General features: G+C 60.2%; 6 protein-coding genes and 1 non-coding gene across 7 annotated transcripts; 1 reads left to right on the top strand and 6 right to left on the bottom strand.

Annotated features, from left to right (window-relative positions):
• Nucleotides 1-23: 23 nt before the first annotated feature.
• Nucleotides 24-719, bottom strand: SCHCODRAFT_02513673 (uncharacterized protein; the record flags this gene model as incomplete). Its single annotated transcript, XM_003029037.2, has 1 exon — nt 24-719. The coding sequence occupies one exon, from the start codon at nt 717-719 to the stop codon at nt 24-26; it is 696 nt and encodes a 231-aa protein (XP_003029083.1).
• Nucleotides 720-3,667: 2,948 nt separating this feature from the next.
• Nucleotides 3,668-4,222, bottom strand: SCHCODRAFT_02512836 (uncharacterized protein; the record flags this gene model as incomplete). The annotated part of the gene is made up of 1 exon (XM_003029038.2): nt 3,668-4,222. One exon carries the CDS (start codon nt 4,220-4,222, stop codon nt 3,668-3,670), a length of 555 nt encoding a protein of 184 aa, XP_003029084.2.
• Nucleotides 4,223-5,504: 1,282 nt separating this feature from the next.
• On the bottom strand, nt 5,505-5,888 carry SCHCODRAFT_01174287 (uncharacterized protein; the record flags this gene model as incomplete). The annotated part of the gene is made up of 3 exons (XM_003029039.2): nt 5,505-5,518; nt 5,563-5,757; nt 5,807-5,888. 3 exons carry the CDS (start codon nt 5,886-5,888, stop codon nt 5,505-5,507), a joined length of 291 nt encoding a protein of 96 aa, XP_003029085.1.
• Nucleotides 5,889-8,310: 2,422 nt separating this feature from the next.
• On the bottom strand, nt 8,311-8,434 carry SCHCODRAFT_t194. Its single transcript has one exon. It is a non-coding gene; the product is annotated as a tRNA-Leu (tRNA).
• A 271-nt stretch (nt 8,435-8,705) lies between these two features.
• Nucleotides 8,706-9,011, bottom strand: SCHCODRAFT_02513191 (uncharacterized protein; the record flags this gene model as incomplete). Its single annotated transcript, XM_003029040.1, has 1 exon — nt 8,706-9,011. A coding segment is annotated over one exon (306 nt), but the record flags the coding sequence as incomplete, so codon positions are not given.
• Nucleotides 9,012-9,641: 630 nt separating this feature from the next.
• Nucleotides 9,642-11,230, bottom strand: SCHCODRAFT_02680279 (uncharacterized protein; the record flags this gene model as incomplete). The annotated part of the gene is made up of 3 exons (XM_050346731.1): nt 11,176-11,230; nt 10,992-11,118; nt 9,642-10,791 (listed from the first exon to the last, which is right to left on the bottom strand). A coding segment is annotated over exon 3 (1,116 nt), but the record flags the coding sequence as incomplete, so codon positions are not given.
• Nucleotides 11,231-12,648: 1,418 nt separating this feature from the next.
• SCHCODRAFT_02587109 (CFS1-like protein) lies at nt 12,649-14,918 on the top strand (the record flags this gene model as incomplete). The annotated part of the gene is made up of 9 exons (XM_003028721.2): nt 12,649-13,172; nt 13,223-13,382; nt 13,439-13,455; nt 13,517-13,575; nt 13,639-13,803; nt 13,859-14,257; nt 14,321-14,573; nt 14,635-14,837; nt 14,892-14,918. The coding sequence occupies exons 1-9, from the start codon at nt 13,055-13,057 to the stop codon at nt 14,916-14,918; spliced, it is 1,401 nt and encodes a 466-aa protein (XP_003028767.1). The 5' UTR covers nt 12,649-13,054.
• Between the last annotated feature and the right edge of the window lie 298 nt (nt 14,919-15,216).

The raw sequence follows: 15,216 nt of genomic DNA, 5'->3' as shown, positions 1-15,216 counted from the left end.
GCGCGGCGTGCCAGGACGTTCGTCTAGACGGCAGACGGCGGCTTGTTCCGCGTCTGCTTGAGGTTCTCGATAGCCTCTACCGCAATGCGCTGGAGGTCGTCGCCGTGCTTCTGCCCCGCGCCCTGCTTCTCCGCCCCCGTTGCCGGCATGCTCGCCCGCGCGCGGATGGGCGGGCGCCCCGGCGCCTGCTTGCCCGGCACCGGGCGGACATCCGCGCCAGAGGGCCCCTCCGCCTGGCCCGCGTTCGTCCCCGACACACTCGGCGTCCACCGCACATGCTTCGCCTTGTCGTTCTTGCCACTGCTAGCCGCCTTCGCGTTCATTGCCGCACTATCGCCGGCCTTGTTCGAGCTCGAGCCCTGGGAGGATGACGTCTGCGCACCCGACGCGCTGGGCTCGTCGTAGTCGAAGATATGATTGAAGGCGTGGGGCGGGGCGCTGGGCCGCGGCGCGACGGTGATGGGCTCGAGAAGCGAGCGCGCGTCCGAGGGAAGCACGTTGAGGGGCTCACCCTCGTTGTCGGGGATGACCTCGACCTGGATGGCGCGCGGCTTCTTCGAGGTCGTGGCGAGCTTCGCGTTCGTGGTAATGGGCTTCGCAGGAATCTGCTCCTTGACCTTCTTCAGGATACCCTGCACCGGGGCGTGGACGGCATCGTCGACAACCGGAGCCGGCATGCGATCGAACATACGCGGAGACGGAGAGATGGGGTCGGACATCCGACGAGGGCGAGAACCGGCGAGAAGAGGCGTCGGTTGGGCGATGGCGGGAAGGGTAGCGCTATGTTCGAGTGCGGGGGAGCCGGGAACGGTGAGGCCGTGAGGCTGGTTGCGATGGTTAGGGACGTTGGAGGGAAGCCAGATCTGGTGCTTGACGTCCGCCTGAGCGGGCGCCTTGGCAGCAGTGGGAGCGGAGACCTTGACGTGGGGAGCCGGCGCAGCAGCAGGCTTGGAAGATGAGGAAGCAGAGTTCATGACCGGCGCCTTAGGGAGCGCCGTCTTCGACGACGACGTCGCGACCTTCTGCGGAGCAACGTTCGCAACGGGCTGAGCCCTCGCAAGCTGCGGGCCCGACACCTTGGGCTTCGCCTCCACCTTCGGCGTGGGCTTCACCTCCGGGGCCTTGGGCAGGACCTTCGCCGCCGACTTGACCTCAGGCTGCTTCTGCTTGGGCGGTTCCGGCTGCCTGAACACGCTTTTGACCTCGAGCTTGCTCGCGGGCTTCGCCTCAGGCTGCTTCGGCGCGACCTTGACCTCGGCGTGCTTCACCGCGTGATGAGCGTCGGCGCGCTTCACCTCCTTTGCCGGCTCGGGCTTCGGCAGCCAGATCTCGTGCGAAGCTGGCTGGGGCGGGCTGAAGGACCCAACGGGCACCTGCGGCGGGCTGTAGCGCCCCGGCTGTGAGTTGTTGTACTGCGCTGGAGCGTAGTGGCCCTGAGCGAAGGTTGAGGGAACGTGATTGAGCGCTGGCTGCGATTGCGCGGCGTACGGCGAGGCGTAGATATGCTGCTGAGGCGGGCTGTAGTGACCCGGGACGTGCGCCGGGCTATGGTGGCCGGCGCTGTGCGCGGGGCTAATGCCACCGGGCATGTACGACGGGCTGACGTGTCCGGGGCCGCGCGACGTTGACACTTGCGCTGGCGCCTGGGCAGGCGGTGTGTCCATCTGGAAACCCTGCTGCAGCGCGCGCGCAGCCAGCTGCTCAAGCGACCACCCATCGTTCTGCAGCTCAGCCTTCGCCTGTAATGATAGATTAGCGAGAACTGTTACTCGCGAGTGAATCCCAGTGACGTACCTCTCCCCACGAGCTGCCAGATGGCCGCCACATGCCCGGCTGCTGGACATGCTGATACCCAGTGGGCACGCCAACCTCCGAACCCTCCTCAGCCGGGAACTCCTTCAACATCCTCTCCACGTGCGCGCGCGTGTCCGCGGGGAAGCCCGCGAGCGTCTCCTGCGCCTGCGCGCGGAGGTCGGCAACGAGGGCCTCGCGCGACTTGCCTGCATCCTCTACCTCCCTCTCCTTGCCCTTGCCCTTCTCCTGCTGAGCCGGTGCGGGCTGCTGCTCGCCGAGCAGAGCGGTCGTCAGCGAGCCCAGCGCGTCGCCCCAGCCCCAGGACGCCTGCGCAGCCTTCTCCTTCTCGGCTGCGCGCTCATCAGCCTCGACCGTCGGCGAGAAGGCGACGCGCTTGCCTGCCGGCTTCCCCTGGTTTGGATTAGTCTGCCGCGTGAGGTCCTCCGTAGAGTCCTGGCGCGACTGCGCCGGCGTGGTCAGCGTTGTGGACGTCGATGAGGACAGCGCGGACGACGTCGACGAAGAAACCGACAAAGATGGGGATGAGAGGGATGGAGAAGGCGGCGGGGCCTTGGTGGGTGTCGCGGTGGTCGAAGTGGTGGTGGCTGCCTTCTTCGCTGCCTTCTTCCCTTTCTTCGTCACGGGTTCCTTCTTCTGGAGGGGCGCGGGCGCAGGCGCGTGGGCCGGAGCTGGCGCAGGCTCGGTCTTCTTCGCGGGGACGGGCTCGACCTTCTTGGTCGGTGGAGGCGGCGGCGACGAGTCAGCCTTCTTGACCGGCTCAACCCGCTTCAGGGCACTGGGTGCCTTCGCGGGCGCCGACGGTGAAAGAGGGAGACCGCCAGGCATGTCGACAACATCAACCTGCGGCTGCTTGTTGGCGGTCGCCGGCTGCATCGCCGCCCGACGACGCTGCGCCGCCTCCTCCATCCGACGGCCCTCCTCCTCAGCACGCCGAAGCATCTCCTGCAGGTGCGCGTCTTGGGCAGGCTCCGACGCACGAGCCGCCTCCACCCCACGCGGCGCCTCATGAGCCGAGCCTTGGAGCTCCACCAGGCGCATGTTCGCCGGACGACCTCCCTCGCCTGCGACCCGCCTCTTCTCCTCGACTCCCTCCATCGCCTTGCGGATCGTCTCCGGCGTCGGCGTCGCCAGATGCGCGCGGCTCTCGAGCGTGCGGCCCTTCAGGACGTGCTGCAGCTCGGTGCGCCGCTCGATCTCCGCACGCCGCTTCTCGCGCTCCTCGGCGACCATCCGGTGCCGCTCCTCCTCCTTGTCGCGCTGCAGGTTGAGCATGTTCGTCTCGTGCTGGGCGACGAGCGCGCGCTCCTGCTCTCTCGCCACGCTGCGCTCCGTGCCGTGCGCCCGGTGCTCCTTGCGCAACTTCAAGAGCTCGACGGCGAGGCGAATGTCCTCCTGCGCCGCGGCTTCGTGGAACTCGCAGATCTTGGCAATGCGAACCTGCACCTTGAACTCCTCGAACTCGGCCTCCTCCTCGCTGTGCGCCTCTTCGCAGAGGACAGGCCCGATGTAGCGGAGGGACCTGTGCTTGCGGGGATTGGGGGATGCGGTGGCGGCGGCGGAAGCGGAGGCAGAAGCCACGCCGGGAGTGGGTGTGTGGAAGGAGAAGCTCGGGGGAAGAGGAACGTGTCCCGCGGACGGAGATGTGCGGGCGGATGACGGGGTGGATGAATGCGCCGATGACGGGGTCGGAAGGGAGGAAAGGGAAACAGCAGACGACGCTGCAGAGTCGATGCCCCATGCGGCATAGCCCAGCGCCCCGCGGTTCCAGAACGCGGGGTCATCGGACGGATGGTGAAGGTGAGCGTTTGGTCTTTCCTGAAGCTTGCCCGCTGCGCCCTGGGAGATGTGCTGGTTAGGGATGTGTGCGCTGGCGACGCCGTAGACTACGCACCTTCTTCGCCTCGTCCCCTTCGTCATCAGACAGCGCCTTCGGATCTACGAGGACAAAACCGCCACGAGGGCTACCCGCTGCCGCCGGTGCCGGCGCAGCCAGCGGCGTCGTATCCTCGTAGCGGTCGCCGAGGAGCTTCTCGACCGCCCGCGTCTCCGCGACGGACATGTCGTCCCAGTCCTCCGCGCGCAGGTTGTTCTCGCTCAGCCGCCGCATCCACTCGTCGCGCGCGCTGTGGACGAGCTCGGTCTCGATCTCCCGCGCCTTCTGCTCCTTCGCCTTCTCGTGCTCGGCCTTGCTGGCCTTATTCTTTTTGTTGGATTTGTGGCTCTTGTCGAGGGTCTTGTACGCCTCGACACGCTTCGCGTCGGCCGCGCCCTTAGCCTGGGCGTGCCATTGCTCGAAGCCCGCCCAGAGCTCGCGGATGCGGCTCTGGCGGGTTGGTGGGGGTGGGGCCGGTATTCTAGCGGCCGATGTAGATGGTGGGGCCTTCGCTGCTCCCCAGGACGAAAACATGGTGATTTGAGTGCTGGATATGGGCTTGTCTCCGGTGTCGCTGCTCCCCGCGAGCGGGGGGATAGTTTAGAGATAAAGTAAGAAGCAGGGGAATCGCTGTGTCGCGCGTCGGGGGCGCTTCAAGTGGACTCGTGAGATGAAAGTTCTGGTCAACAGGTGTACGGGCTTCTAAAAATTTCGTCAATGAGGTATAGACCGAGATTGGCATTAGGACCAGCCTCGTGTGGGCGACGCCGCCTCGTGCACCGGAAACCGTTGATGCCTTCTCCGTGCAATCGATTGGGGATCTCACTGCTCCAGACGAGCTGCCGCGAGCTCAATGCTGTTTATACGCGCGCCGGACAGCGAGGACGGGGGCGGGAGTCAAGTTTTGCTGGCATTAATTGTACTGATGCCACGAGATAAGGACCGCCATCATTCGTCGGAATCCCCTCTGCCCAGCTGGTCGCTGATGGCGGGCAAGCGGTCCCCTCTGCCCTGCCGTCGCATTCCGCGTTGACCCTCCCCCCAGCAGCTGACGCCCTTTGCCCAGGTCCGAGTCCTACGCCCCAGGTGCCTCTTTGCGATGGTCTCCCGCGCCGAAACACATGATTCTGCTATTATGTGTAGCTGATTCGAGCCTGATTCGCATAGCCCCAAAGATATTCTCGTGCGAGCGCACTCTCCCCCGCCACGAAACGTGCGAATGCAAGCCGGCCAGACAGCGCATACAACGCCATTTCGTGGCACCGAAAGGCATGGTTGAACTTGCACGTGACGCATTGTTCAACTTGATGGCTGCCGTACACCGACCGGTACGCCCATTAACGCGCATCTGAGGTCAATCCGACAGCTCACTTCGCTTAGCAAGGTCCCCTGCACCGCTTGCATGCGCACCTATTGGTAAGAACGCCAGCAGAGCGGGCCGCGCTAGAGATTTGTGAGCCGGGCTGGGCGTGAACATTAGCACGGCCCGGCTTCACAAGCGTCGCGCACCTCCCACGGGATTTCCAGCTATAATTGCTCGGGATCCATCGCGGAACGTTTGCATATTGGCCGCGCGTTATTACGTCCAGCGTACGTTCCGCGGATGCTTTGCAGCCCAAAAAGGAAGGTCTTGTGTCCCCCTGCGGCGAGACGCCCAACGTCGGGGAAACCGCGCGTGCGGGAATAACGCGGGAGACGAGGATCGTTGACCTAAGGAGTATGAATCCCGACCGCCAGATGACCTAGGGACAGAATGCTGTGGATGATCGCAGAAAAGGGGGACCACTCGCGGACAGCACGGGTAAGAGTCGGGTCCCTAGGCGCAGCGAACTGGCAGTATCGGGATTAAGTCCAGTAATCTCGCAGAAAATTACCGTCGATGATCTGGAGGGCGATAATCGCGGTGGCTTTTGCGCGCATACGTTCGCGGTGCGCGTAGTGCGGCGCAGGCGCGGCGACACTGACCGCGCGACCCGCCGCCCTCGACGAAAGACCGTTGTCTGCTTCATTTCCGAGCCGCACGATCGTCTGGCGTTTGGCGAAGGCGAGATGGCGGCTCAGTTGGCTGTCTATAGCACAGACGATCGGTGGTGCGGTTTCTTGGCAGTAAATGCATACTCCGGTAGTCCAGAACCAAGCCGTTGGTGAGCAAAGTGCAGCAGCGAACGCCTGTCAAGATAGCGTTGTCGCGGTGGCGCATTCGCCTTGCCACGGCTAAGTCGAAGCAGTGTATGGGACTGCCACACGCAGTATATAGACCTCCTTCAGTAGTCGGGACCGACCGGGAGACGTCGCAGCAGCGTTCTGAATGATCCAGAGGTCTTCTGGATAGCGCAGGAGTCCCGAGACGTATAACCATCTCCGCAACCGTCCGAAAAATAGAAAAAGGCTCCATAAGGCGGGGGGAAGTATTCAGTACCCCAGGAAAAAAAGATAGCGTGAGGAAAAGACTTCAGCGTCCGATAGAAAGGCTTTAGAATCCGCCGTCAATGCGCTCCTAGACGAATCCAGGTAAGGAAGATCGCGCCAATCAGTGCGCGAAGGCTTACGGCTAAGCGCGAGAAGACTTACGGACTGCTCACCAAACATACAATGACGACAATGGTCTCGTGCCACCAGCGTTGACTGCGTGCCGCGTACCATCAGCGTTGAGTATGTGCCGCGAGGGTTGAGTACTCCAATATCGCTGAATCCGGGCCGCCCCTCCTGGCACTCAATCCACCAGCACTTGCGCGCGATTGTCGATAACACTGCCTTTCAATGGCATGTAGGCACGGTCGATCAGTGGAGGAGTATACAGGCGGCGGAGGGGCACACGAGCAGTGGAGGGGCACACGAGCCGGAGCGGTGAAGAGGCTTCGGTGGACCTATCGGATGAATTCATGGCGTTGCGCGCTGAATGCATGGCGCCGTGCGTCGAACTCACGGATTTGCGGTGTTGAATGCGCGCCACAGCGCACATGCCTTTCGAAACCGTATCGCGCGGGGTGAGCCGAGCTACAGCAGTATATCAGGGTATATCCAAGTCTATCGCTGTGGGAGCTGTCAACGACGCCGTGTTGCTGAATCAACAGCGCCGTAGTCTAGCAGCGCGGCGCCCAGACCGCAGTGGCGAGGAAGCGGAGACCCCAATAGCGAGGAAGCGGAGCGCCTAGTATTGCATCATAGAAAACCGTACCTCCAGAAGGCCGCTGCATCGTCCCTGTGTCGTTGCGAGGAGACGTCATCTTCTGTAAGGTCAGTCATCACATCCACAAGCGAGATGAACAAGAAGAACATGAACCTTAGACCCTGGAGACGACGAGCGTCGTATTGCTCGTCGGAGAGATGAGAGTCCATTAGACGACCAGGCCTATTGTTCGCACGCCGAGGGCGGGACTCAGGGCTCCGACGACGCGCTATATGAAGGCCAGAAGGACTTCGCTATCGGCTTGGTAGGTACGTTGCTATCAAGGTACGTCCGCCGGCAGAGAGCTATGACGTTGAGCAGCTTCTGTAGGTTCAGTTGTATCACGACGAAGGCTACCCGTATCACGATGAAGTACCTCCGTATCACGATAAACGGAGTGACGCAGGACGATCGAGCGGTGTGTCGGGGATGACAGAAGGAAATGACGAGCGACGAAGCGCCTCGAAGCGCGCATCGAGGCGATCGAGAAGCCAGAAGGCGGACGCGCGGCTAGGCGCGCATTGCCCAGTCGAGCTTCGTGGATATCGGTTGCCGTCAGCTGTTCAATGGACTCCGCAGACATTGAATGCTCCCGATAGCTATTCAGTGGGTGGTGGATTCTCGACGAAATCGTGGCTTTTGTGGCAAAAATAGTCGAGAGCGAGATTTTTTGCGATACGGTTGGCGGGGACGAGCCAGGCGGTGTTCAGCGATGCGTCTCGGAGTAGGGAGACGCGCGGCTAGGTTTGAGGGTACGCGTGTCGCCAAGGCGCCGAGCACTACGGATATAGACGAGGCAGCGCTTGCTGTGATTTAATGTCCATCAGCGCCTGGCGTAGGTGAGGCGGACCAGGCGGTGTTCAAGACGGCGTGAGCGAGGAAGTCAATGTGACCGGCAACTGTCAAATATGCGTAGCGATGAGGCAGTATATGCAGGGCTGTCCGATGCAAAAGATGCGACTGTTTTCATGGATCGAGTTCGACGGGCGCAGCACGACTTGGTAAGCGAGATGAAAGGTCCAGGGTCAATCCTGAGCATAGCATGGGCATGGGAAGAGGAGAGGCTGCAAATACATGAGTACGATGACGAGTTTGCCTGCAAGAGCCTCTCATACTAACCCTTACATGAACAGCCATACCAGGTGATGATGCGTAAGTGAGACGCCAACAACCTATTTCATCATCTTCGAACGTAGACAGAGGTGATTGAGGCAAATTGCTAGCGAGATGGCACAGCCAAAGGGACTGAACAGAACGACGGGTGCGAACGGCGTGATGGTTAGGAATAAGGTGGGAAGGACGCGTGAGACAATGCGAAAATCGTGGGAACAAACCGGACCATGGTCCCAAAAAGGCAGCCGTTGTGTAAAAAATGTCCATTAAGCTGCGACGAGCTTTCCTCTCAAGGTGCCTAAGCCTCCAAATACAGTACGACGCAGAAAGTGCAAAAATGTGACGAGAGTGGGATTCGAACCCACGCCCCGGAGGACCAGATACGAGTTCGAATCTCGCAGATGTGCCTGCGCTTAGCAGGCTGATCCTTAGTCTGGCGCCTTAGACCGCTCAGCCATCTCGCCTTCACGTGGTAAACGTAGCAGAAAATGCCAATGTGGGGCAGAGCTGGCAGATCCTTACAATCCTGCAAGGAAGGGACCATACCAAACCCATCAGTGCTCGACACAAAGCCTAGAAGACAAGTAGATTCCTAAATGAGTGTGCAGCCACGGTATAAAGAGGACATGTAGCAGTAAAGGTATAAAGGTTACAATGGATAGCGCGATGCATATATGGAGCCAGACCCCAATCCAGGAGATAGAACATACAAAACCAAGAAAGTCCTCTAACAAATCAATCGCCCGAGTTCAACCTCGTCAAGCACTCATTCAATGCCCGTACCACCGCGCCAGCGCCCTCCTTCACTCGCTCCCTCTCCTCCTCTGCCACCAGCGGCAGAAGCTTCGTCTCGAACCGATCCGGATGCCACTTCCTCAACAGCTCGCGCACGCGATCCCGCGCCGTACGCCCCTCGTCCGGCGACCTCACATACGCTTCCACCCCGCCCGCCGTAATGTCGTCCGGCCCCGCCGGTGCTCGCAACAACGGCCACGGCAGCGTCGTCCAGTCTAGGCAGTTACTTGGCGTCAGCGTCTGCCACGCCGAATCGTGCTTTGCGATGAGCGCGATCGCATCCGCCTTTGAGATCTGTGGCACGGCGCGGGCGCGAGCGAGGCGCTCCTGCTCTCTGCGGAAAGCCTCCTGCTGGGTGCGCACAAATTCCTGTTGGCGGCGAGCCCAGTCCGCCCATTGTTGTGGCGGTGGCGGTGGAGGAGGTGGAGGCGGAGCTGTACGGGTCGTACCTGATGTCGAAGGGCCTGCGCGGGGGATGCTTGATGATCTGCTCGCCGGCTGACTCGCAGACTGACGAGGCGCGCTCGCTGAAGCACTACTCCAGGTCCCACTCCAACCTTGCGGTGGTCTGGCGGTTCTTGCTGAAGCAGCCTGGCTCGCTGATGTATATTTAGGTGGCTGAGCAGCGGCGGCGCTGGCGGAGGAGTAGGTAGGCGTAGCCTTGCCCGCTGCAGCAGCGCTCGCGCTCGAGACACGCACCGATGCCGTCGTTGCAGTCGTTGAGGTACTCGCAGATGAGAAGCCGCTCCAAGCAGACGACGCGGACGCGCCAGAAGAAGCCGAGGAATTCGACGACGTCGACGACGTGCCCCAGCTGCCGCCACTTAGCGTCCGCGCGCGCCTCGGATCCCGACCCTGCGCCCGCGCCCTCCTCACCTCATCTTCCTGCAACTGACGCGCAAGCAGCTCATCCCTCCGGCGCACCTCCTCCTGATAGTACCGCCCCACCCCGTTATCGGTCCTCCCCCTCAGTGTCTCCTCCCTCCTCGACACCTCCGCCTCCCTCCTCCTCAAATCCTCCGCGAGCGCCTTCAGCTCCAGCTGCTGCCTCCGCAGCTCCTCCTGCTGCCGCAAAAGCAGGTCGATCTTATCCCCCGCATGCATATCGCGCCCGATCTGCACGCGATTATCATCCGATGCCATTGCGGGCCGCCGCGCCACGTCCTGCGTATCACTGGGGGCGGGCGGCGCCTGCAAAAACGCAAGGCTGCTATCCGATCGTGTCTCGACGGGCCAGTGGGAGAGCACCTCCGTCCGCGCGCGCACCTCCTCCGCCATGCGCTCGTTGACCGCGCGCTCTTCCCTGATCTTGCGCTCTTCCTCGCGCCGCGCCTCGTCGTCGCGCTTGCGCTGGTTAGAGTCGGGCACGGAAGCGGGCGCCTCACGCGAGGCGTAGCGGGACGCGCTCGAGAGAGGCTTGAGGTGGTTCGCAAGCTGCCCCGCGCTAGACGAGCCGCGGAGATGGTGGAAGCCGGACTGCGCCACACGCGCGGTTGCGGAGGCGCTCGCGCTGGTGTACTTCGGCGCGTAATCCTCAACGCGAGGGAATAGCGGAGGGGACTGCGAGTCGGGGCGATCGACAGGTTCCCGTGGCGGAGGTCGACTGAGATTGTTCATGATATTCTGTTGTTCTTTGAGCAGATAGTTGGGTGGCGTGGCATTGCCAGCAGCCGACCGGCGCAGGTCGCGCTCGTACTGGCACTTCTCCTGGTATTGCTCCTCCGAGTATTTGCGAAGTTGCCGCTCAGTCTGCTTGTACTCATTGACGAACTCCGCCTTGCGCGACATATCCGACCGGCATTGTTCCTCCAGGCGGACCTTCGCCTCCGTGAGCATCTCCTGAAAGTTGCGCTCGATTTCGGTGCGTAGTTTCCGTTTCCACTCGTCGTCCGGTTCGGATGAGGGCGGCGGCGGAGGTTGGGTGGTGAAATGTCGGGAGGGAATAGTGCTGCCCCAGGGGCCGTAATTTCGTGGCGGGGCCGCGAACTGCATGTTGGCGGCAAGCGTGGGTATAGACTAATGCGAGCTGAGGGAAGCGGTGAGCAATGAAAGCGGGGTCGACGAGGTCTGTGGTAGACAGAACACGGAGGAGCGCATGAGGGTTGCAGGAGGCTCGACTGTATGATCAGCCTCGTGTTCGTCGGCAGTTTAGGCGCCACACACGCGGACTTTGCCGATGACGTCGAACACCAACGTGACGATGATAGTTGAACAGTGGCAACTCACTGTAAGTATACGAGCGACGATTGCTGAACTTGAACTCTGTCTGCGACCAGCCACAGCAGATGATTGTTGGTTCTCGGTTGAAAGAGCGAGTCGATGGCTTCAAGTGCCTGGTAAAAATGACAACTTTCTGGACGAAAAATTGGTGAGGATCTGTGAGCAGTCGCGTATCTGTGGAAAGGCCCACCCCTCGAACGTTGTCGCAGGAAGAGAGAGACGATGGGAACAAAGCGAACGATGCGGGCAGCTAACAAGGCTCACGTGGCTGTATACCAAGCATGACCAAATACGGACCGCTATACCATAAAAGCACAAAGCTCAAAGTGTTATTGTACTATGCACAGTGCAAGTTCTGACAAAAGCATCTTTTGTTCGAATGTACTACCCTTCTTCAAACCAGTCCTTTGTTCCGACTTCACGATGTTTCATGGAAGGGCGTTCAGGAGTCGGACCTAGAGGCGTGCCACATTGGTAGGACCCACCTGCCAGACGGCGTAGAAAGTACGTGTCTTTCGAGTATCCTCACCCTCAAGCGCACGCATCGCTCAACACGAGGCCGTAATTTTACGAAAATGTCCGTCCGACACACCTGGTGGCGACCGTTTGAGTCACAGAAATGACAAGCGATTTATGTGGCGACTGACACGCAATACATAAATATCCATCCTTAAGTCATCAGAGCCAAGCAGAAGCAAGCATCGTTTGGGCCCGTGTATCCTGTGGCGGAGGTGAGTCAAACCTGATCGTTGGGTGGCGGCCTCTTGACGCTGTCCGTGACGAGCAGAAGTGCGCAATCAATCGCATGTCGATCATGCATCGCGGTGGAGGCGAGGAGATCGGCGCGAAGGCCGTGCATAAGGTGAATGAAAGCTGATGAAAGGTTGCGAGTCTATCTCGCAAATGAGAACATGTGGGCGTGACGGGACGGAGCACGTCTACGTGAAGGGGAGGCGAACAATAGGGTGGGCTGTACTTACGGACCAGGTACGGCGTGGGAAATGAAGGTGCGCGAGGGACGCTCAAGGCTGCTATAGCCCAACGTAGTCGTAGTTGCAGGAAGGCACCGATATCGAGGGCATCGGAGCTCTACCTTCCTGAGGTTGCGGAGCCGGTACGACAACAGCTAGTGTGACTGCGCAAGTCCCTGAGGGATAGATGGATGCCGCTGTCACTCATTTCATGAATGAAAACATGCTCCGCGCCATTGAGAGCCATATGGATGAGATTTGGCAAAATTTGCCTAACATATGGGCGCTGCGATATATTGCCTGCTCGCGGATGGCTTGAACGCTGGATGAACACGGCACGTATGTCATGAGCACCTTTCATTGTAAGAGAGGACAATAGGGTCAAAGGTGCGGAGATGATGGGGGTTCAGCAGAGGACAGAGGATTGATATCGCTGGCTTGCAAACTTTGCTCATGAAAGTCAGGTTCAAGGTGAGCTTGGCGTGACGCCCGCGATCCGTCACGGACAGTAACAATGTGTCACGTCACGTCCGCGCCTTGCTCCGGACCCCCATCTCGCCGTCGGAAGTAAAACACGCAGCGGGCGTTTCGGGGAATGTATATGTCTTCGCGGCGTCTAAACTTCTTCGGCGCTTACCACAACTTCTCTTTCGAAAGCTTGGTAGATGAACCTACTTTCCCATTCCTCTGGTCGCCGGGAGCTATGTTCTCATAGGCCTAACGACATAAAGACCATGAAGCAATGATACATTGGCCTCCAATAGGTAGCATCTCTGCTTCATGTCGCGCATCCATCGATGTCTGTCATCTTCCAAGAGACGCGCAGAACCGAACAGGACGGCATGCAGCGCGTGCTTCGCTAGACAGAATACCGACCATTCTAACATGATGCCAACCTTCTTCGACAGCCCCCGCTCGCCGATACCAAGTCTATATTCGTGCAACGCTCTTACGACAAATGTGCCTATGTGCCCCCCGCGATAGTCACCGGAGCCGTCTATATAAGCAGTGCTCAGCCTCCGTATCGTCGTCGGTATTCCCCACCTCCTACGCTCCCTCTGTATAACTAATTCGCGACTCGACACACGCGCTACTATAATGGACGCACCACACTCCTCTCCTTGTGTCTCTCTGCCTGTCCAGAGCCTCCAGCCGGTGTCGCGCTTTTCCCTCCTCCCCGCGCTCCCTAGCCCGCGATCCTTGCTCGTTTCATTCGGTACGTCCATCCTTGCAGGTTCATGCCCGCTGCTGACTTCTGTCTCCCAGCTCGCAGCTCCATCCTCTCTGTCCTTTCAGATGCTATCACCATAGGCCACCTCACCGTCACCGACGCGAACGGCTCATCTCGATACGGCGTGTTCCAGCCCGGCTGCAACAACATTCACTTGCGCATAGTGGACGACAACTTCTGGCTTCGCCTTCTCACGTACGCATCTACCCTCCCCTCATCCCCCGCCGATGCTGATCCCATACATCTCGCAGCTCTGCCGATCTAGGATGTAAGCTTGCTTGCGCCGTCCTCGATCACCATAGAAGACTCATCGGAATTCTCCCTTCCAGTCAGCGAGGCATACATGATAGGTGACATCGAAGTTAGCAGCGTACAGGGCGCAATGAAGGTGAGCTAATGAATGCCGAGCCGCATGGTACGAGTTGCGATGGCTGATGATGGCTGCTCATAGCTGTGGTTGGACAATCAGTCCGCTATGGAAGCGACCCTCTCATCAACGATATCCCGCATCTCGTCCACGCTATCCGGCATCTACAATAATATCCTCGGCCAGTCTCGCACCAATGCGCGCCTTAACGCGATCGCCAGCTACGACCAGTCCAATGAGCTGTTCAAGGTCCGCTCTTTCCCCTCAATGATGCCCGGATCTCATGTTCATCTCCTCTTCATAGGCATTCCTTAGTAAGGAGATGATGTACTCCTGCGCGCTTTGGAGCGACGCGGAGGGCGGCGTCCGCGGCGACCTCGTCTCCGGGCCCACACCAGGCGACCTCGAAGCCGCGCAGCGCCGCAAGATTCACCACGTCCTGCGCCGCGCGCGCGTGCAGCCCGGACACCGCATTCTCGAATTCGGGAGTGGCTGGGGCGGGCTTGCTATTGAGGCCGCGCGCGCCTTTGGCTGCGAGGTCGACACGCTGACGCTCTCGAAAGAGCAGAAGGCGCTCGCCGAGGAGCGCGTCCGTGCCGCCGGCCTCGAAGGCCGCATCCGCGTCCACCTACTCGACTACCGCGAGATCCCCGCCGAGTTCGAGGCCGCCTTTGACGCATTCGTCAGCATCGAGATGATTGAGGTGAGTTCCGGAGCCGCCTTCATGTATCACTCTCACGGCAGACGCTAATGATCGCCCACCCAGCACGTCGGCACGAAGTACTACGAGACGTACTTCAAGCTCGTTGACTTCGCGCTGAAGCCGCAAAACGCCACCGCGGTCATCACGTCGTCGACGTTCCCCGAGTGTCGGTACAGCAGCTACCAGGCCGAGGACTTCATGCGGCGATACATGTGGCCGAACTCGTCCCTGCCCAGCGCGACAGTCCTCATTGATGCCGCGAGCACGGCCTCGCAAGGCCGCTTCACGTTGGACGGCGTAGAGAACCATTCGGCACGTAAGTCATTCAGAGCGGCCTGCCGCGACCCACACTCGTACTCACCACATCCCGCCTCCAGACTACCCGCGGACGCTCCGCGAATGGGGCCGTCGGCTGGAAGCTAACCTCGCCCAAGACCTCGTCACCCAGGACATCCCGGAGCTCGCGTCTCCCGAGCAGTACGCCATCTTCAAGCGCAAGTGGCAATACCTCTTCGCCTACGCCGGCGCCGGCTTCGCAAAGGGCTACATAACATGCCACATGCTCACCTTCATTCGTGGGGTGCGCATCGACTTCACTGTATCGGTATGCCGTGTTACTGACGTTCATCTGCAGAACGACTGCCCCGAGCGCTGCGATTAGACCGCTATACATCACTTTGCTTCATCACACCTGCGATCCTTCAACCCACTTTGATCCTCCGACCTCGAAACTTCCTTCATTCGCGCCGACTGTATGTCGATGCCATAATTACCTACCGTACTCGCATCAGCGCATAATTGCGCGTTGTAACACCTCAGGAATACTCTCTGCATAGTAAGAAGCATACACTCGTTGTCTATAATCAGTACAGTCGTTGCCAATGGATAAACCGTCCAGTCTTCCTATCTTCGCTTGCCAGTCCTCCGTCGTTCAATCGCCTCAACCTTCCGCGTTGGAA

The sequence above is a fragment of the Schizophyllum commune genome (genome assembly GCF_000143185.2).
Source record: "Schizophyllum commune H4-8 unplaced genomic scaffold SCHCOscaffold_10, whole genome shotgun sequence".
Classification (NCBI taxonomy): Eukaryota; Fungi; Basidiomycota; class Agaricomycetes; order Agaricales; family Schizophyllaceae; genus Schizophyllum; species Schizophyllum commune.
This window is presented reverse-complemented; position numbering and strand designations above follow the sequence as displayed.